We start from the raw sequence: 21,197 nt of genomic DNA, 5'->3' as shown, positions 1-21,197 counted from the left end.
TTGTGCTTACTATGCTAGTCTTAGCCAAGGCAGCCTAGGTACAAATCCCACTCAGCCATGAAGCTTTGTATGCTCCATTGGATCAATCATTATCACTCAAACTAAAGCAACTCAGAAACTGTAAGTGGAAAAATGAGATAATCCTCTATATAGCACCCTGAATTATTTGAAGCAGGGGAGGGATGCAAATATAATAATTAATAAATATAATGAAATACTGGCTGAACAATTACTCCATCTTCATCAAGCATGAAAAATTACCGAACTGCAATACTGCTGTTGTTGGCAGCCAACTACAGTGGACCCTTGTTATATGCTGGGGTTTGGTTCCATGACCCCCCGTGGATAACAAAATCTGTGGATACTCAAGTCCCATTAAAAATAATGACATAGCAAAATGGGATCCCTTATAAAAAATGGAAAATTAAGGTTTCATATTTGAAATTTATACTTTTTTTAACATTTTCAAACCATGGATGCTTGAATCCATGTATAAAAAAATCAGTGTATAAGAAGGGCCGACTGCATATACTTCACTAAACACTGATTTAAATCTCTCTACTATTACCATGCTACCTACCACTAGTGTGAAAGGAGGGAGATAATTAAGGCATTACCTGTACAGTAACTGAGGGATCTGACCCGCATTAACATCAGTACCATTATTCGATTTCTTGGAACTCTTAAACTGGAAGACAACTCTGAAAGAAGAAACATTATTCAAACCAATCATGTAGCCTTTCTGAAAGAAGAAACATTATTCAAAACAATCATGTAGCCTTTTCAGATGGTAATACATGTAAAACAGCATACACAAAAGAAAACATTTACCCATCATCAGTAGTTATGGATGCTTGACCATGGGACCCACAATCACTGCTAGGACCAGATACTCTTGCCCAGGCTACATACCACCAACCAGCTTGCAAAAGAACTGGTTCATCAAACATCATTGCATACTTTTCCCTGAAAGAAAAGAGACACAGAAAAAAATCACAATGTTTAAGATCCACAGCCCACAGCAAATGGAATAATAAAATGCATATTTTGCAGCCCATCTGTCTTCTAAGTTTTATCCTTCACTTATACACAGGTCATGGCAGAGTACATAATTTTGGCCACAAAACCTGACCTCGACTTATATATGAAGTCAACTTATACTCAAGTATATATGGTAATGAATGCTGCCATTTCCCCCTCTGCATGCACACACCTCTTTGAAAAATAATAGTAAATAAATCCAGTTAAAAGTAAACAAAAGAATGAATGACTGATGAGAGAGAACTACCAGATGTTTTGACATCTTTTTTTCTCTGTATTGACTAACTATATTCCCTGTCAAAAGAGTGTATTTTTGTCAGATTTTGACATATAATTGCACTTTATAATTATATTTATCTGTCAAAGAATTCTGTACAAGCAAACAACTCTATATTCAAAATAAAGGCAATAAGTTTTTTACTTTACCTGGCAGCACAATCATACGCTAAGACATCAGTTTCAGCAAGAAGGTCACCATCTGTCTCGTGATCACCTCCATCTGGACCCAGTTCAAACAACTGAAAAAAGAAGTCTTTAAGAGTTTTACTTTCCTGCCTTATTTATATGTCATTCCCAACATCTCTCCCCTGTCATCCTTCTACAGCTTCCTTCCCAACATCAGGCTTGATCAACAGAATGTTAAATTCTAAAATCATATTTAAGGAGTCTCCAAAAAGTGCCTTTTCTTACCTTTATTTTAGCAGTGTATTCCCCCCTGCCTCCAAAGAGACCAAGGCCACCAAGTAAAATGTCAGTGTCAGCACAAAAGCGGATTGCTTCCACTGAGTGGGCTGAGTAACCCCAACCTCCTCCATGACCTAAAAGAAAAAATAATTCAAGTTTTATACAATACATAATGTATAGGTTGAGGATCCCTTATACAAAATAGTTGAGGCTAGAAGTATTTGGAATTTTGGATTAATTGTGTACACATAATGATACATATTGGAGATGGAATCCAAGTCTAAACATGAAATTCATGTATGTTTCTCATACACCTTATGTACACAACCTGAAGGTAATTTTATACACAATATTTTTTAATAATTTTATGCACAAAACAAAGTTTGTGTACACTGAACCATCAGAAAACAAAGGTGTCACTATCTCAGCCACCCATTTTGGACAATTTTAGAGTTTGGAGTATTTTGGATTTTTGGATAAGGGATACTCAAGCTGTATTACATGAAGGAATAAATATATGTATATTTGGTGCATAGATAGATACTTTCAAATCTGTTGACAATATTATAGTCTTCTTTGGAATATACTTTCATCACTGCTTGTGTCTCTTCTTCTGTATTTGCCACACCCATTTTTAAGTCCTGCATAGCAGCCAATGTATCAAGACAACCTAAACAAAAAGGAAGGAGAATAATAGTAGTAGCAATAATTAGATCCAACTACACCAGACTTCTTGATCAGAAGGGAGGAAGAAAAAACTTTAAAAAAACAAAACAAAACTAATCTCCAAAGACACCCTTATCAGTCTTATCAGTAATTTCGTATTCTACTACATTTGCATTTTAGGAAAGGTAATCACCCAAAGATTAAGGCAGAATGTCTGAGACACATTTTCAGATGATTTGGAATGCCTCCTGGCATATAACTGGTAACTTAGATTAAACTGGCGATTGTTTGCGTTAGTTTTTAACAGAGGTACTGAAATCATCATAAATTTACCCTAAGCAAGAATCGTCATTTTTGGCACTTTTATCTAACTGTAAAACAATTCCTTCAGATTAGAGTTCTACTCCTTAATGACAATCTGTTTAATTTCTCAGTTCTCTAAACTTTATCCACACTACCCACCACATGAACTCTTTCCAAGTGGTTTTATAAAACAATACATAAATTAAATTAAATTAAATTAAGGCACAATTGTGATATTTGAAACTTGTTAAGACTCTATCAGGATCAGAATGGAAAGTCACTTGAACAAGAAATAGGCTTGTGATTCAATAAATAACAAAGCGTGGAGTAACTGAAGTGCTGCCATCCACCACTGAAAGCTTTCACCTAAAGCCATAAATAATTAGGATAAATAAAGCACTTTTTTGTAGAACATAATAAAATTGCACATGATCAGTTAACATTCTTACCTAGAATATGCAAAGCTGCATGTGACCTTGTTGTTAGAGCTTTGGACCCTGTTGGTAAAGCCAGTTCTGGGCTTAAGATGCTACAACGGGACTGCATGTCAGGTGATGAGGGAAGCCTGGAATCAGCTACAACGGCATTATAACTCCACAGCTCTCTTGTATCTGGTCGAAACCTAAGCAAAACAAGACATTATTTCAATGTAACAGACTCTGAAGAACAGTTATACAACCTAACCAGTCCACAAATATGTTCCTCAGAGTAGAGTTCCCAAATACTCATGTTCTCTCATTTTGCACACAATTTAATGGATGCCAGGGGTGAGGGGGAGCTCATTCAGCCTCTAGTCAAATATGGAAGTCAGTCTGCCATCTCTGTGACAACAGCAACTATTAAACAGAATCTTGTTGTTATATAGCCTTAGAAAAAACCAAGGCTCCAATCCCAGGCACCGCTATCTTGGAATAAGTTCCATGGAACTCAGTAGGATTTGCTTTGAAGTAAACATGCTGGGGACTGGGGGCTAGAAGCTTCTGCAGGCAAAACCTTTCTCGTTTATTAGCAGACACTAGCTACAATGAAAGAATTATGTTGAGCTTTTGAAACCTCTTGAACTCCTTTATGCAGCCCTCATTTCAGCATTCAAGCAAAAGGCCATCTGTGAAAAGGAGGGGAAGGGGACACCTACAACGTCAGGCTCTCAGCATATAATATTCCTGGATTCCTTTACTGATATACGCTCACAAATATTAATTCCTGGATTTTCTTTCCCCCTACATCCAATAACTGCCTTCAATATCCAGGCTTGTTCTCATAAACCCAGGCTGTCATCCCTTTAGCTTCAATTTCTTTCTTTCTATTCTTTTCTGTCTTCTCCCCTTTTCACTCTACCTTCTTTGTTCCAATATGACTCCCCCCCGGCTCAATTTCTTATGTACATACTTCTGGTATTCTAATTCCTTTAAGCAAACCAGGTGTAATTTCAAAGAATACACACCAAAAGCACACACTTCTAGTTAAGTTTCTACACCTTAAAAAGCTGGGGTTTTAAGATTCAGCATTCCAAGTGAGTTGGCAGTTGGTGGAACATATATTCATTGCTTATACACTGTGTTTTAAAAGTCTGTCCCCTCCTCATACATCATGTTGTTTTCATTTACAACAGATATTACCAACCCTTACCTCCAAACTACATCATAAACAGGATCTAAACATACAGCAAATCCTTGCAGATCCTCCTGTTCAGAATCATTAAATGTTTTACAGCTTCCATCAACTTTATTTATCAAAAGACACTTAAATGGAGGCGGCGCTGATATAGAAGCAGGTACCAAGCCTGGGAAAAAATGTAAGCAGAAATAATATATTTAATCCCAGTCATTTCTTTAAATGCAAATAATACACAGAAGTGAAACTGTATGTACATTGATTGGAGGAACTCAATGTTCCAGCAAAAGTGATAAAAATACATTGAGTGTGATGTCATTGATTCCCTTCAATTACAACTAAAGAGCAAATGAACCTTGCCTATTATTTGCTTGCTAGCAAAGATTTCTGATGTAGCAAGTACATGAGAGTTAATGAGAGCTTCATCAATCCGAAGAAAAGTCTGGTCACCGCTGGCTCCAATCCAAGTAGCTTTGCGTCCATATTTAGATCCTATATTAGGCATAGGTGCTGGTTTTGCATTCCAATAAGGAACATCCAAAATGGGCCTGCCAAGTTGTCCTTTCTAAAGATGTAAATTAGAAATGGAAATGGTTATAAACTCAGACATTACACGAGCTAGCACTCTCAAGCATTCATACAGTTGTAAACATCAACTGTAGCATTAAACTGCATAAGTATTATAAAGTATTATTTCATCAGTTTTCATCTGTATTTTCATATTGAAGCTTCAATTTTTACAAATATCATGACTTGTGCGTTGTAAATACTGGCTTCAGTATTATCAGTATTAAATTTGTAACTAATAATGGCTGAATGGGCCCAGCGAGGAACAGATGCTACTGAAATGAATTTATGATTGAATAAGATTAAGCCCAAAGTAAATCATTTACCCTATATGCTCAATTATAAATCAATGGCATGTATAAGTCAAGGGCAAATTTTGGGGCCAAAATTAGGGATTTTGATATGACCCATGGATAGGTTGAGAGTAAAATACAGGATCTCAGCACCCTTCCTCCCACTCTTCAGGAGACAGCTGGGCTGGGAATGAGGCTTTGGGAGAAAGAGCTTGCCTTTCTTTCGCCTCCCTATCCTGGCTGTCTCCCAAGGGGCAGCCAAGCTAGGGATGAGGCGGGGGGGGGGGGCTTCCCTGCCTTCTCCTCCCCAACATGGCTGTTTCCTGTGGGGCAGTCACACTGGGGAAGAGGCTTGGAAGATGAGTGCTTGCCCTTGATCCACCACCACCACGGCTGTCTCCTGAGGAGCAATCAGGCTAGAGATGAGGCTTGGGGGGCCAGCACTCACCCTCCACCCCACCCTGGCTGTCTCCCATGGGGCAAGCCAGGCTGGGGACCAGGCTTGGTGGGACAGAGCTTACCCTCCATCCTCCCCACCCAGGCTGTCTCCTGTGGGGCAGGCAGGCTGAGGACAAGGCTTGGGGGAGACAGAGCTTGCCCTCCATCCTCCTCCCTACCCTGGCTGTCTCCTGTGGGGCAGCCAAGCTGGGGATAAGGCTTGGGAGTGAGTGCTTGGCTTCCATCCTCCTCTGCAGTCTGGCTGTCCCTTCTGGAGACAGCCAGGTTGGGGAAGAGAGTATTACCATATTGACCCAGGGGATGGATTTTTTGGAAGAAATTTTTTGACATATACACGAGTATATATAGTAAGCAGAATAAATGATACAGACTGGATATAGATGCATTTTTGTTCCAAACAGCAATCCTGCTACTTGCCTTTCTCATGCAAACATGGCTGTGCTACTAGGGAGGAACAGCACATTTCATGATCCTCAGAGGCCCTGGACACAGTATGAAAGCCCCGTGGACCTAACCACAACATAGTTCCTCACTTTGGTGGGAATAAGGAAGGAGGCATCAGGGAATTCTAATCATGTTGAGCCAAAACCATTATGAAAGACTGGGTTTAGGTAGGGCTTGGGCCTGCCTCAAATGGGGGTTGGGAAGAGATTTAAACCTGTATGTTTTCAACTTCAGTTCCACATCTCTGATGACTTTACAAATTTTAGTTTTTTTCTTCCTCAACAAGAGAGTCAGTGTGGTTTTGGAAGATGACTCTGGAGACCAGGGTTCCATTTCCCTGCTCAGTCATGAAACCCACTGGGTGACCTTGGGCAAGGCACACACTCTCAGTCTCAGAGGAAGGCAAAAGAAACCTTCTCTAAACAAATTTTGCCAAGAAAATGCCATGACAAGCTCACCTTAGGGTCACCGTAAGTCAGAAACAATTGAAAGCAAACAATAACAATCCCAACAAAAGTAGCTTCTTAAAATCATGAAACATGCTCTACACCAGTGGTCCCCAAACTGTGCCCTTTAAGACATTTTGGACTTTAGCTCCCAGAAGCCCAACCATGTTGGCCAATAGTCTGGGATTTGGGGAGCTGAAGACCAAAATCTTTTAAAGGGCAGAGTTTGGGGACCACCGCTCTACATGAACTCAGCTTATTAGGAAAAGAAAAGTAATGTTTAAAAATTCTTACAGAGAAGCTTCCAAAGGTGAATACTTGTCCATCCATTAAGAGAATGGCTGTATGATTGCTGCCAGCAGTAACTTGTGTGCTAGGTCCTGGTAGTGCCTGTACCAGAGTAGGACATCCCCTAAGTCAGAATAAAGCCACTGTAAGTGCATCCATTAATTCTCTAGCAGAAATATATAAGCCACGTATACTGTGCTTGACAGTAATAAATAAAGCTGAAGTGGTACCGCTAAATCAAGAATACAGAAGAACTGAAATGTATTTAACAGAACTGTGAGGAATAAACAAAATAATTCGAACTGTAAGAATAGCTAACAGTAGACATTAGTATAAAGCAGTGTGCACAACTTAGTAGTTTAAATACTATTAGAAGATCCATGTCATTTTTCAGTTGTGAGGAATACAGTACTATTATGTTTCAAAGAAGCTATTCTTTAATTGACTTAACTCTGACTTGCATCACCTTATGCATCCCTTTGAAAATTTAAGGCAAGGGTCATGGTTTGCATATTTCTGGATCCTATTATATTCCATCTCACTTCCACACTTTGTAAATATGCTTTATATCCTGTTACCTGGCTATCGCTCTGTACTGCATATGAATAACTAAGCTTATATCCAAGAAAACTCATGCTAAAGTAAAAAACCAGTTAGCCTTAATGTTACTTCTACGTACCTTCTTTCCCCACCTCCCCATTCCTCCCTTTTATTACTATAATTGATTTACTTTCTTTAATTATTGTTATACTGGACATGGCATGTATACAACCAAAACTATAGCAACAGTCAGATAACCTGCAGTGATTTTCATTCAATGTTACCACACCTCCTCAGTTCATCAGTCTGTTACCTTCACCTTAAAAAAGAAGGGTCTCTATCTTTTAGTTACATAAATCTTAGCAATATGGAAACATAGGTCACATTATCAATCAATATATATTTAATTATGCTCCTCTACAGTGCTATTGTATGTACTTGCAGTAAGTGCAAGTATAATTACTAATATAAGTAAAGACATCTCAAGAAAACCTACAGCCACCAAAATAAAATATGGCCCAATAGTAAAAAATTAAAGGTTAGTAATGACACAGTTGTACTGTTTTTCTAGAATTTACATCTCATAGTTCTGGGGTCTCCCTCAGGCCAGAGCTCAGCTTCAAAGAAAGAGCTGGATCAATCTGGGAAGATGGGGAAATTTTAGGTTTATTCTGTAAAGGGAATAAAAAATGCAATCATTTCACAGTTGCAAGAGTTATATTTGCATTACAATGGAAACACACCTGGAATTAACATCACCATGCCCAAGCTGCCCATGCTGTCCATATCCAAATGTGTAAACATCTCCATTCTCCATCAATACAACTAAGGGTTAAAATATAATATTTTAAAGGTTACATTTTTACATTATGAATTGCAACATTTGATAAAAAAACATTCAAGATAAGTAGTAGCTGGGCCTACTGAATAAAAAAAAAGTCCCTTGAAGCAAGAATTGTTCAAGGGAGACTTGGAGGCCCTGATTCCTCCTGCTCTCTCAAATATAATGTGTAAAATTTACACATGCATTGAGTTAAATATTGAATTTATTTAAATAAAACTGTGCTAATTTGAACAATATTATTTCCTTATAAAATGTTAAAATATGAATATACATGAATGTGTGAATGAAAATACACACACTAAATGAAGTATTTTTATTCAAATATACATCAAGAGGGGGTTGCAACATCCACATGCAGATGTAAAGGAGGTTCCCAAGTGTAAAAGTACGACTGCCTTAAAGAACTCCTGGAGGGAGAGAAATAGTACAAGTAGTACAATGCTTTTAGGACAAGTAGTACAATGCTTTTAGATACTTGCATCAAGTACCATTTCAATATCCAAAGAGTTCTGAAAATCTTCTCTAAAGAAACATAATGGCCTAAAGTAATAATTAACATGGGAAATAGTTAAAACAACTCGATAGAAGTGCTTTAGTTTTGTACCTGAATGGTGAAATCCACAGCTGACTTGTACTGCTCGAAGTTCACAGTCAAAGCGGACAGCCCCAGGTGGATAGGTTGTGATTTTGCTGGCATCCTTCTCACTTCTATCTCCACTTCCATCTACAAATGTAATATACCATTATATTGCATATTGTTCTTCTATATGCTTCACTGTAAGTGGACATCAAACCATAAGGCAGTGGAGCAAGAACAACTGACTGAGCAATAAGAATTATGTAATGTAAAACGGTGTGTGTGTGTACTGCCTTCCAGTCAGCCTTGACTTATGGTGATCCTGTGAATGGGAGTCTCTAAAACACTCTATCCCCAATAGTCCTGTTCAGGTCTTGCAAACTCAGGGTCTTCCCACTTGCAATGTGGTCTTCCTCTTTTCCTGCTGCTTCCTACCTTCCTTAACATTATTGTCTTTTCTACTGCGTCATGCCTTCTCAGGATATGACCAAAGTATGACAGGCTGATATAAAAATGGTAACCATGAAAATCTTGAGTTTAAGTACTATCAGATTGTTAGTGACAATCTGAAATTTTATGGTTTTAAATATTACATGGGTTACTCAGCAAATTCAGCAGAATCTACATCACATAGGCTGCTTTAATTAAGCACACAGGGAGAATGATAATAAATTCAAAGAATTATAATGCTGGTGAAAGTTGTTGTTTATGCATTCGAAGGGTTCTCTTCATAAAAAAAATAAATTTAAACATAAAACCATCAATAAAAGCTTTGGCCTTCTCTTCACATATATAGTATTCATGTGATATACCATGTCAGGTTGGCAGAGAGCTTCCCAGTCTTAATTAAACAAATAATAAATAGCATCCACTAAGATACATGTTTAATTTTAATGCTGGAATGACCACGCTAATCTAACTGCATTGCAAACTGATCCATGCACCGTTCCAAACAAGTGCTAACCTCCAGCAACATTAACTATGAGAATATTATTCAGAACATGAGCTCTTCGAGGGCTGCTGTTTTTAAAATGGAAGTAAGCCAAAATGAGAAACACAGTGTGCCCACGTTATATGCGGGTGTGTTTTACGCAGCCTCCAGCATACGCTGGAAACCACACCAGAAGGAAAGAAGGTGTGCGCCGGAAGAAAACAATGGCGTGCGCTCCCGTGGCAATAAGGCTAAGGCAATAGACAAGGTATCTGAGGAAAATGGTAGAAGTAACAGCCAGACATACGGCATCTTAATTTAGTATATAACACCATTAATACTTTCAATGAAGAAGTGAACTGGCTCTTGTCAATGCTGCTCCCAGATTTGCAGGATTTATTACTATCTTTAAGTATAGAAAGATACAGAAGGATAGAAACACAGTTTCCTGGAGGGTGCTGGGGAGCTATCTGGGAGAGACACACACCCTGGAAACTACAACACTCCCCACTGCAAAGCCAAGGATTTAGAAGGATGCATTAAGGTTAGCTAGACAGAAACTTCCTGGATGGACCTTGTATAGCCCACGCTGAACAGAGTTACAGAAACTCACCTCCCAACTTGGTTGGTGATCTATTACGCTCAAGTACGAACAAGCTGCATCATAAATAATCAAAGTGAAGTCTCCATTGAGAAACTATTGGAAAGTGAGACTAAATGAAATTAACAGCTGAGACAGATTGATATCAGAAAGCTCAGAAACTGAATATTAAACTAAGTGGCAATTTGGACTGAAATAGGAAATAGAATTATGGCTCCAAGACTTAAAAATTAAAAGGTCTATGTGGAAGCCCTATTTTAGAAAAGGTGAAATAAATAATGCCCGTGACACCAAGATTCAAACAGAGAGTGATTTACATGACACCAGAAACATAAAATGTCCAGAACTGTGCTAGACAAAACTGATCCTGTGCTCATCAAAATGCAAGCCATAATATCCATTAATAAGCCTTAATAAAAGAAGAGAACCAAGACAGAAAAATAATGTTATGCATTCCAAATCAATTAACATTTTAAGGGAAATGGCATCTAATACAGTGAATACGCTGTAATAAGGGCCCTAACATGTAACAATTTGCTGTTTTCAATTCAAAATTGTAACTTTAGCAACCAAACCCCATATTACATTACAGCAGGGATGGGCAAAGCACAGAAACTTGGAAGTCAATTTGTGTGTGTGTGTGTGTGTGTGTGTGTGTGTATTTTGGAGGCCTCAAATCTGGGAACCTATTTGGCATGTTTCCACCTTGCCCCCTGGCTATGTCAGGACAAGGAAAGGCCTTTTTAAAAATCTTAAAGTAAACCAGAAGTGACCTAGTCACTTTCTGTTTTGAAATAAGGCCTCTCCTGGATGTAAAGTAGGCCCAACCCTACCTCCAAAATATGGCAATATTGCCCTCAACAGCCTCTATAGGATATTGGAGGGCGTTTCTGGCAAAAACATTTTAAGGTTCTTTGTTTTGGGGAGGTTGTGGTAGGGGTGTATAGTGGGGGGCTGGGCGCCCCTCCCTCAGTCCTTAGGGGGTAATGCAACTCCCTAGCTTCCCACAGTTGCCCGCCCCAGTCTACAGTCAGGGAAAGGAATTCAATACTTTAAGTCTTTCAACTAAATCAGTCAATTTCCTACCTGTCTTTTCTTTAGGATTTGCAAAACTGTCCTTTCACAGTGAAAGGAAAATAAAGTAGATAGAAAGGAAAAGGAGAATACTCCTAGTGGGAAAAGTCAGAGAAGTTTTGGTTCAATTGTCATTACCATTTGTGAAATTCTGCCCTACAGAAGTATTCTTAAACACTAATTAAATCTATTGAAGTACTGTAGAGTAAAGCTGGCAAACATAGGTCCCTCCAATTGGACTACAATATCAAACAGCACAGCCTAGCTAATTCAGCCAATTGTGAGGAATGCTAGAAGTTGCAGTTAAACAACCATTGTACAATAATGATTCCTCCATTTGCCTTAGAATGAAGAGTATACAGATTTAAGAATGAATACTTACACACACATATGTAATGTAGTCTAAAGATTCCAAATTCTAATTTTAAAAGTCTCTAAACAATTATTTGCTTTTAGTTACATTGTACTCTTATTGACTGTGGTTCAGAGTGGGCATTTGTTATTTTCCTTGGACTTGATTAACCCTGTACTAAATCCAACAGATGTGACGCATCTCTAACTGCAGCTAAATGAAATACTTTAGCACTAAAATAATGAATGCTAGTTTAGCCACACACTGAAAATCCTTATAAATTTGTCTGAAGATGCTGAGCTGTGGATTGCTACATGTTGATATATGGATTGTTCTGTTGTTGAATGGCAAGACTTCCAGGTGTCCATTTAACTAATGATCCATTGTCTGCTGAGAACCCCCCCCCCTTCACCCTGGATGGTTTTTATTTGCATTTGTTGGGTCTTGATATGTTCTACTGTTGAACAGCTCTTACAATCATGAAGTTTGTCCTTGTCAGAATCCAAGTCGGGTTCTGTCATACTGGTTCTGGTTCTGGTAGGAAAATGTATTGTGGTGTTGGGGAGGATGAGTTGACCAACACTCCAATGCTTTGCTGGTAACTTCTGTTCTAATGTCTGCAATAAAAGTATTTTGTTTTTCATCACAACGGAACTAATTGACTGCGCACTGGAATTTGAGTTTGCTGGTTCTGACAGTTCTAAGGCTCAGAATCTCTTTTCCTGTAGATTGACTCCTTTGCTCTGTCTCCTAATCTCTGGAGCAGCAAAAAACAAGCTTCCCCCATCCTCAATGTGACATCCTTTCAAATATTTAAACATGGCTATCATGTCACATCTTACCTTCTCTTTTCCAGCTTAAACATACCCAACTCCCTAAAGCTGCACCTCAGAGGGCATGATTTCCAGACCAAGCCAAATCAAAGTACATTTCATTTTTATGGAAAGATGACCACGCATGTTAAAGGGGAATTCTCATAAAGCAAAGCTGAAGTCCTCATGGGTTGTGAGGAATCTCAAACAAATCTAGGGAGAATAAATCTGCACCCCAATGCATCCTTATCTGACAAAAGTACCAGTGGGCACAAGTGGGTGTCTGCACCATAGGATCAGGCTGCACATGCCATGGTCTGGCGGCTCAAGGAAAGAACTGCATGGAGTAGTATATACCTGAACAATAGTCTCAAGGAATCAGAGAATGAGAAACACAGTACTAAAATGATATGGTAGCATTACCACCATCACCACCGCCACCCTACTACTATTACTATTAATTCATTTATATCTTGCCCTTTCGCCAGTATTGGGACTCAAGGCAGCTCACAAAGATTAAGGCAATATTATTGCATGAGACTAATGAAAGTCTGCTTGTATTAATTTTCAGTAATCAGGTAAATGACATAATTTTGGCCTTTTAAGGGACTTTTATATTCCTCCCCTCCAAATGCACAGACCAAGGGTCTGTGACAGGTTAGTTTGGGTCCTTATGAATGTTTAAAAAATATTAATTCAAGGCCTTCCATTCCTCTCACTACACCACAAATCTCTGTATCACATCTTATTACTGATGATATCTTCCTACTTTAGGAAGCTATAAACCTACCTATGTACATTAAACTATTTCAAGGCAGGCTCTGCTACCCTTCTGGCAGACTAGATCACACAGTAAGTTCTTTTCACAGAAGTTGCCATGTAACTTTTGGTATTGTCAGGTCAAAATAGTTGAAGAATCTGAGTATTTAGATGTTTAGCCAAGATTACTGTTAAGTCCACAGTTCCCTGCACCTATGGTTTGTACGCTTTGTTATTTTCAATGTCTGTGGTTGTCCATTATTTATGGGATCACAATAATTTGATGATTTGAAAGTGCACACTCTAGGTTGACAAAATAATTAATGCTAGTTTACCCACACACTGAAAATCCTTATAAAATTTGTCTGAAGATGTATTAAACTTGCCTTCCATTTTAGGAAACTTTAAATCAACAGGCAATATGCTCTTAATCATATGAAGTGCAGACATGAAGACAGATGGAAAGCATGTCACTTTCTACCAAATATTTCAAATACAGCAACATAGGAATCTGCTCTATACAAAATCAGATCACTAGATCCATCCAGCTCAGTGCAATACACCAGAGTTGAAGATCATGTAACTTGCAAACCACATGTGGCTGGGAGATTATGTACGGCCTTTGGGTTCCCTCGGATGCCAACTGCCTCAATTCCCCACTGCACCAATTCACTTGAGGGGGGTTAAGTTTTAATGGGGAAAAAACCTCAACTGGGTCCTTATCCCAAAACAGAAAAAAGAGCCTCCAAAATGCCTCCCAAAGCAACCAGGAGGGATTATTACTTTCAGATGCCCAAAATGACATCTGAATATAGTACCAAACAGTGGTACTATATATCTCATATGTGGCCAGCAGGTGCTAAATTTGTTCCTCTCTAAGCCCCATATGAACCCACTTGAGATTACATTTATGACTAGTGCCTTTCCTTTAGAACAGTGGTCCCCAAACTGTGCCCTTTAAGAGATTTTGGACTTCAGTTTCCAAAAGCCTCAGCCATGTTGGCCAATAGTCTAGGATTCTAGGAGCTGAAGTCCAAAATCCCTTAAAGAGCACAGTTTGGGACCATTGATTTAGACGATAGAGATACCAGAAACTGAGCCTTAAAGCTTCTACATGCAAACCAGATGCTCAACCACTGAGTTACAGTCTTCCCTAATTTGGCTGCTTATACACTCAACTCTAAAACTACAGAAGAACTGATAAATAGAAACAAATAAGGAAGTCATATAAAGAAGGCATAATATGCAACGTGGCTACAAAAAGTTTCATACTACAGCTAGTCTAGATATTATTATTATTATTATTATTATTATTATTATTATTATTATTATTAACCTTTATTTATAAAGCGCTGCAAATTTACACAGCGCTGTACATACAATGTGTTTAATTGGACAGTTCCCTGCCCTCAGGCTTACAATCTAAAAAGACACGACACAGAAGGAGAAGGGAGTGGTGGTGGGGAAGGGGCCTGTCTAGTAAGCTAATACATATAAAATACATAGCAATACAGGAAATGATTCAATAAAACAGACAACAAAAGAACATCAAATAGCAAGTGACAATTATGTAATGCCTGGGAACGCTTCTCTGAACAGGATGGTCTTCAGCTCCGTTTTGAAGCTGGTTAAGGAAGTGATGGCTCTTGCTCGCGGGGGAAGAAGGTTCCAGGAGTGAGGGGCAGCAAGTGAAAAGGGGCGAATCCGAGATGGGGCAGAGGAAATCCTGGGCTGGGACAGCAGACCTTGACTACCAGAACAGAGGGCCCGAGTGGGAAGGTGAGGGGAAATAAAGTCTGATAAGTAAGGAGGGGCCAGCCCGTGGAGAGCTTTAAACGTTGACAGCAGGAGCTTATACTGAATGTGGAAAGAGAGTGGGAGCCAGTGAAGGGATGCCAACACAGGAAAGATGTGGTCAGAGCGGTGGGTGGATGAGATAATGCGTGCAGCTGAATGCTGGACAGAAATTAAAGGACGGAGGTGAGAGAGAGGAAGCCCAGCCAGGAGGATGTTGCAGTAATCGAGTCGTGAGACCACTAGGGCATGAACCAGGATCTTGGCAGTAGAGGCAGAGAGATATGGTCGGATTCTGGCAATATTGTATAAAAAGAATCTACAAGCCTTGGCTGTGGTCTGGATCTGAGGAATACATGACAGAGAAGAGTCAAAGATAAAACCAAGACTGCGGGCTTGCTGGACGGGTTGAATAGAGATGTTGTCCACAGAGACAGAAAAGGAGTGTTGAAGGGTGGGCTTAGGAGGAAAGACAAGAAGCTCCGTCTTGGACATCTTGAGCTTCAAACGCCGATGACACATCCACTGCGAGACAGCTGTAAGACATGATGAAACTTGCTGTTGAAGCCTTGGAGAAAGGTCGGGGGTGGAAAGATACAACTGGGTGTCATCGGCATACAGATGGTAGGAAAAACCAAAAGAGCTAATGAGTTTACCTAAGGACAGTGTGTAGAGAGAAAACAGAAGGGGACCCAGAACAGAGCGCTGGGGAACTCCAACAGATAAGGGAACAGGAGATGAAGTCTGACCTCTTGCAACCACTGCAAAAGATCTGCCAGACAAATAAGATCGAAACCAGTTGAGAACAGAGTCTGAGAACCCAAGGTCAGAAAATATATCCACTAGAAGACAGTGATCAACGGTGTCAAAGGCTGCAAACAGATCAAGAAGGATGAGAACAGAGTAAAGGCCATTAGCCTTTGCCTGTAAAAGGTCAATGGAGATATATTAGTCTAGATCAGAGGTTCTCAAACTGTGGGTCGCAACCTCTTTGGGAGTCAAACAACCCTTTCACAGGGGTCACCTAAGACCCAGGGTTGGCGCCGTAAACTATAATATTCTAGTGCAGCAGATCTCAACCTGTGGGTTGTGGCATTACGAAGGTTGAGAAACACTGGTCTTGATCCAGTATAAGCAGCGTTGACTCCTGGGCTACATTCAACTTGCCAAATTGCCACTGTACATTCTCTTGCAACTTTGAGTTTGAAATTCGAATGAAAACATATTTCTGAAGAAAAGCACTGAGAAACTATGTTTTGCGTGGTCTTGTTCTCACTCTAAGTTGGTTGGTCACTTGGGAGTACATACACACATTATTCTATTACAAGACAATCTATCAAGCTGGCTTTAAAATGCTTTTTGTGAAGGTATACAAAACAAGTACTGTAAAGAATAGATCATTCTGAACTTAATATTTTTAAATTATAGTTGCTCTGTATGCAGCATACATGTTAAAATATATTTCTGAAAAAGAAATTAAGCACACTGTGCTGCCCAGCAAGATTTATGTTTGTTTATTTATTTAAATATTTATAACCTGCCCTTCATCCAAAGCTATCGGGTGCAGCTTACACAAAATTTGATTTAAAAATACAATTACAGAAGTTTAAATGATTCAAAATATATTACATAGTTGTTCGGTTTAAAAACAGTTTGAAACTGGTTAAAACAATCTTGAACAATCTAAGTATAAGATATGTGCAGTCTGGATAAAATCAATTTGGCCTAAAGGCTTCAATAAAAAGCCAGGCTTTAACTTGGCGTCAAAATGATTCTAATGTTGGTTGTCTATCTTCACAGTTCAGCAGGCCACAATCCAATCTCTTGTTCTTAAATAACTAAGTAATAATAAAAAAGTATTGTTTGCAGATTTATGAACTTATTGGAAAGCTTTTAACAAAATATACAACTGATGCTTTAATAGACTTAGAACGTTTTTGTAGCTTTAGCAAGGAATTCTAACAGTATTAGTTAATGCATTTAATTTTGTTACCTTTTGTGTTCCACAATGTGATAAATATTTTTCTATTTGTTTTTTTAATACGTACAAAGTCCACAACTCCCAAGCTCCTGACCATAAAGAGATTCTGTTGCAAATGTTTAGCAGTTTACAACATAATTTTTTTTCTTGCAATGTACCAATGAAGAAAGAATGTCTTGTGTGTTGATGTTCTGCATGAACTAAGTCTTTCTTTAAAAATGGGAGTGCCAGTATATTAGTTGCTGTCAGCTTCAAGATTTCCATGAATAAATACATAAACAAAAGAGTGTTACATTATTTACCCCACATATGTCTACTGTATATACTCATGAATAAGTCTAGAAATTTTAGTTAAAATATTGACCTAAAAAAACTGAGTCTATTTATCCACAGCTCAATATAAGTACTGTACTTAAATGTTCTGTTCTATCATCCAGCCAGGCTTTAGGGTGAACACAAACAGTTATGTCTTCTAGAATTTTGTTAAGTTCTTTGGCATCATTTTCCTTTGCTTCGTCCTTTGTTGCTTGCCCCTAAATTGTACCCTCAATTTATCCAACGGGTCATATCAAAATCTATAGTTTTGGTCCTTAAACCTGCCCTCAACTTATACATGAGGCAGACTTATAGTCGAGTATATACAGTACCTTTCCTACTGGAAAGGCTTATTTGACCATCCTTCCTCTCATTAAGGATTAGGGGTGGAGGGGGGGGGATGAAAGAAAGAAAAGAAAGTTAAAATTAATACATATTTTGATAGATTCATCCTAGTAAAGAAGCTTGATAGGGAAAATATGTTTTCTTTCTCCTCAGGTTACAGAAGGTTAGCCAGAAAAGTCTAACAATTTTGTGCATTTTTCTTAATATCGAGAGAATGAAGGATAGATGTACGTCAACCCAGTCAAAAAGGAAGACCAAATACCTTTATGCTTGTCCCGTTTATGCTTTAGCTGTGATGGATGGGATCTTATTCTGGCTAGAGCCTGCTCTCGATGGTTCATAAAAATAGGACCAGGAAATACAAAGGGTCCTGAGGAGAAAATTTTTTGCACATGCATAGGAAAGCTCACAAAATGGAAATAAAGTGTTTATCCAAAATAAAAGAAAAGAAACCTCTTAAATTATAAAAGCATCAAACATGATGGAACAGTCAATACTCAATATATTATTTCTGAAAACAACACTACATTTCATTTAGAAGCACAGTTGCCCTGCCCCTTCCACAGGCTTTCCTTTTGCGGACTTGAGGGAACGCATCCCATTATAGTTTGGGATTTGAGCAATGGGGGGGGGGGGTCCGGAATGGATCCCCCGCATAAGAGGTGGGCTCTGACTGTACTTCTGTTACATCAGCACAAAAACAAATGATCCTAATATTATAAACAAGTTGAGAAATTTCCTTCCCAGATCAGTTTTATTTTATTTTCTTTCTTTCTTTCCTCTTTTCTTTCTTTCTTTCTTTCTTTCTTTTTTTTTTTTACAAATAAAGCCAATATCTATCATTCTTGAACTGACAAGGTATTCTATCTAATTGGAAAACATCCAGCATGAGAACATGAAAACTAAGCAGGCAGCACTTGACAACATGCACTGGGGGCCTGTGAATTGCTTGCTATGTATTTAATATCACAATTATGAATATATGGATAGGTCCTATAAACATTATCAATCCAAATGATCTTGAGGGCTACTGATCACACCATCAGATCTCGGCACAGAGATTTCTATTCCAACGTGATACCCAATGTGCCAACATCACTCAGGCAAGACAAGCAAGAGAACAGAAACCGAAGCACTATACCATTCTCTCATCTATGGGCAGACACTGACTGCATCAGCCTTGAAACAAGTGTATTGTTGACAAAAAGATTTGTGTTCAACAAAAAAAAAAAAACAGAACAGAACAAAACAAAAATAATTGAGCCCAATTAAATCATCTAGTACAGTGGGCCCTCCACATTCACTGGGGTTAGAGGCACAGGACCCCCTTGAAAGGGGAAAAACTGAAAATAAAACACAACCTTTAAAAAAAAACCCCTAAGAGGATACCTCTAAAGGAATCTCTGAGTCTTCCAATGCAACTCTATAGTCAACATCTAGCAGAAGCTGACAATTAAATCACACTGGAGAACCTACAAATGCCTAGAGATGTGTTTTCTCTACATATCTCTGGGTCCTCTAATGTGACCTTACGGTCAACTTCTGGCAGAGTAGGACTGAAGAATTTATGTTCCTAGAGAGAACATATTAATTAAATCTGTGAATAATTAAATCCGCAAAAGTCAATGCCACAAATGTGGAGGGCTGACTGTACATTGAAAGCACATTGTGTATTATTTACATCATAACATATTTAATCATATTCAGTATAGTAAATCCAAAGAATCAATCACAGACCACTGTTAAATGAATATCTGAATAAACAATTCAGATAGGAGTCTGATCAAGTTTCTCCATCTGCTCTGTTAGGTAGGCAAAACGATCTTTTCTGCCATTTATCAATCAGCTGTCTAGGGATGGAAAGTTGGAAAGACTGACCTCACAGCCCTTGCCAGTCACTCCTTCTTGTTCTGGTCCAGGCTCTGCTACCTCAACTCTTTTCAGCCTTCCCAACCATTTAGCTTGGTACGTGTTTTCCCACTCAAGCCCCTGAACCTTGCTCTTTTCCAGCCATGCCAGTTCTCTTCCAAGAGGCTTAACAGCAGCCAGGGCAGCCAGAACAAGTGAGCAGAGGTCAAGCAGAACAAAGCATGCAAATATGATAGATAGTTGAAGAAAGAGGTAGAGAGAAACTCTTCTTTGAAAGATGGAGGATATGGAATTTGAAAGGTGTGGTGGTGAATAGGATGGTTAGATGACTCCTAAGACTTCTCAAAAATAAATCCAACTGAGCTTGAGGGGACTTCCACATAAGCAGCACGAGTATTGCAGCCTTAGAAAGGAAGGAGTGACAGATAATGGTAAAAAGTATGTGTTAAAAGCATCTCTTGACAAATGATGGGTTGTTTTTCAGTTTGCCTTCTTGAGTTTTGTCTTTAGTTCAATGGAGATTAAATATCATATTTGGTATTCAGGCCTTAGATTCAACCCCCACTTTGCAATCAGAGTTGTGTGTTTAACAAATTACCAATCCTCTGGGATTGGCCATGGCAGTCGTTTTGTGATAGGCCATGCCTCTTAATGTGAGCTGTCCATAAGGGTTTTTCAAATTTTCAAAAAAGCTGGCAGAGAAATTGAGTACAGACTGTTCTTGCTTATGTCATAATAAATTTGTTAGTCTTTAAGATGCCACAAGACTCTTTGTTATTCTAAGGTCACATCAAGGAGTATTAAGTACTGTAAAACATGTTTTATATAAAATTCCATATTTCTCAAAAACAAACATTACTAAAGAGAGTGGAAAACTGTCACAAAAGAGTCATCACAGAACATTGTTCCTAAGATAACCACCTGCAACTCTAATTGAGTTTTTAAAAACCTTGTAAAAATTGTTATATAAGCCCTTCTCTACCTCTTCTGAACTGCCTTCTGGATTTATTTTTACTGAGGATCACTGCTACTTAAATTAACACTTATAATATAAACAATGCAGATCAGACTTGTGTTGGGAAGACTATTCCTGCATTAGACATAATCACAAAACAATGATTACTTCTGTCCTATGCAGCCTGAGGAAACTGTGGCTGAAATCCAGATACTGAGGATTTTCACAATTCTGGAAAAGAGATTTTAAGACTAACAAAACCCAGTAGTTTCCGCACAACAACCTTATCTAACTCCTAAGAATTCTGAATGCTTTTCTGTTTTTTTCAAGAGCAGGTATACTACCATATATACTCAACTCAAGTCGACATCATGTATAAGTCGAGATCAGGTTTAGGGGTCAAAATTATGGATTTTGATATGACCCATCAGTCAAGGATAAAACCTAGGGGCGTTTAATAAAAGATCTAAAGAATGAAGCAAAAGAAAACAATGCCAAATAAGTTACAAAATTCCAACAAGCATAACTGTGTTCACACTAAAGACTGTATGAATAAGAGAACAGAAGAGGGCCAGTGCTTTCAGGATCAATTACATTCTTGCCTTTCACCAAGGGATGGCTCCTTTTTAAATAAGAGTTTAAG

At 38.6% G+C, this 21,197-nt stretch overlaps 1 protein-coding gene across 13 annotated transcripts in view; it reads right to left on the bottom strand.

The window, feature by feature from the left end:
- MYCBP2 (MYC binding protein 2) overlaps positions 1 to 21,197 on the bottom strand; it is a 176,381-nt gene that overhangs the window by 104,167 nt on the left and 51,017 nt on the right. For 12 of the 13 annotated variants that reach the window (XM_042460905.1, XM_042460907.1, XM_042460909.1 and 9 more), the window contains exons 18-29: positions 17,993 to 18,100; positions 8,794 to 8,913; positions 8,089 to 8,170; positions 6,812 to 6,929; positions 4,669 to 4,873; positions 4,324 to 4,477; positions 3,144 to 3,316; positions 2,270 to 2,395; positions 1,732 to 1,859; positions 1,468 to 1,559; positions 832 to 966; positions 618 to 701 (exon numbers count right to left, since the gene is read on the bottom strand). In XM_042460905.1, coding sequence (XP_042316839.1) covers positions 618 to 701; positions 832 to 966; positions 1,468 to 1,559; positions 1,732 to 1,859; positions 2,270 to 2,395; positions 3,144 to 3,316; positions 4,324 to 4,477; positions 4,669 to 4,873; positions 6,812 to 6,929; positions 8,089 to 8,170; positions 8,794 to 8,913; positions 17,993 to 18,100 — 1,525 coding nt within the window. The remainder of the gene's footprint in view (positions 1 to 617; positions 702 to 831; positions 967 to 1,467; positions 1,560 to 1,731; positions 1,860 to 2,269; positions 2,396 to 3,143; positions 3,317 to 4,323; positions 4,478 to 4,668; positions 4,874 to 6,811; positions 6,930 to 8,088; positions 8,171 to 8,793; positions 8,914 to 17,992; positions 18,101 to 21,197) is intronic. The other variant, XM_042460912.1, reaches the window with a different exon arrangement.

This window comes from Sceloporus undulatus, chromosome 3 (genome assembly GCF_019175285.1).
Source record: "Sceloporus undulatus isolate JIND9_A2432 ecotype Alabama chromosome 3, SceUnd_v1.1, whole genome shotgun sequence".
In the NCBI taxonomy this organism is placed as follows: Eukaryota; Metazoa; Chordata; class Lepidosauria; order Squamata; family Phrynosomatidae; genus Sceloporus; species Sceloporus undulatus.
This window is presented reverse-complemented; position numbering and strand designations above follow the sequence as displayed.